Here is a 1,054-nt window from a genome sequence, read left to right as displayed (position 1 = left end):
GCCCCAGAGCTTGCTATATAGTAGCAGACATGCAAATAGGGCCCTCCTCTCCTGATGAAAACCAGCCCAACCCTGACCCTGCAGCTCTGGGAGAGGAGCCCCAGCCCGGGATTACCAGGTGTTTCTATTCAGTGATCAGCACTGAACACAGAGGACTCACCATGGAGCTTGGTCTGTGCTGGGTTTTTCTTGTTGCTATTTTAAAAGGTGATTAATGGAGAACTAGAGATATTGAGTGTGAGTGGACATAGTGAGAGAAACAGTGGGTATGTGTGGCAGTTTCTAACCTTGGTGTCTTTGTGTTTGCAGGTGTCCAGTGTGAGGAGCAGCTGGTGGAGTCTGGGGGAGGCTTGGTCCAGCCTGGGGGTTCCCTGAGACTCTCCTGTGCAGCCTCTGGATTCACCTTCAGTAGCTACTGGATGTACTGGATTCGCCAGGCTCCGGGGAAGGGGCTGGAGTGGGTCTCAGCCATTAGATATGATGGGGGTAGCATATACTACGCAGACTCCGTCAAGGGCAGATTCACCATCTCCAGAGAGGATGCCAAGAACACACTGTATCTCCAAATGAACAGTCTGAGAGCTGAGGACACAGCTGTATATTACTGTGCAAAAGACACACAGTGAGGAGAAGTCAGTGTGAGCCCAGACACAAGCCTCCCTGCAGGAACGCTGGTGGGAAATGAGCTGCAGGGGGTGCTCTGGAGCCACTGATCAGAATCAACCCCAGAGGCAGGTGCAGATGGTGGCTGATTTCCTGTCAGGATGTGGGACTTTGTCTTTTTACAGTTTCTTTAGTGAACTTCTCTAAGTTCAGAATTCTGTGCTTACAGAGATAGTTATCTCTGCATATTTTTTAAATAATTATTTTAATATGAGAAGCTGTTCTCAGATGCACAAAATGCAGGTTGATGCTTTCAGAGATGAAAAGTCCTCAACCACAGTCACCATGACCAGAGTCCTGAGGTAGCTTAGGGCTTCCTAGTGAGCCTTCTCCAGAGTCAGGAGAGGGACTTCAGAAAGATTATCTGACTAGAACAGTCTTTAGGGATTCT

General features: G+C 48.9%; 1 gene segment (V, D, J or C); it reads left to right on the top strand.

The window, feature by feature from the left end:
• The first annotated feature begins 76 nt into the window (after positions 1–76).
• LOC116548617 lies at positions 77–641 on the top strand. The segment is given in 2 exon segments: positions 77–207; positions 310–641. Coding segments are annotated over 2 exon segments (363 nt in total).
• The last annotated feature ends 413 nt before the right edge of the window (positions 642–1,054 follow it).

The sequence above is a fragment of the Sapajus apella genome, unplaced genomic scaffold (genome assembly GCF_009761245.1).
Source record: "Sapajus apella isolate SASKATOON/1434 unplaced genomic scaffold, GSC_monkey_1.0 scaffold17085, whole genome shotgun sequence".
Classification (NCBI taxonomy): Eukaryota; Metazoa; Chordata; class Mammalia; order Primates; family Cebidae; genus Sapajus; species Sapajus apella.
Note: the sequence above shows the minus strand (reverse complement) of the source record. Positions and strands in the feature narration are given on the sequence as shown.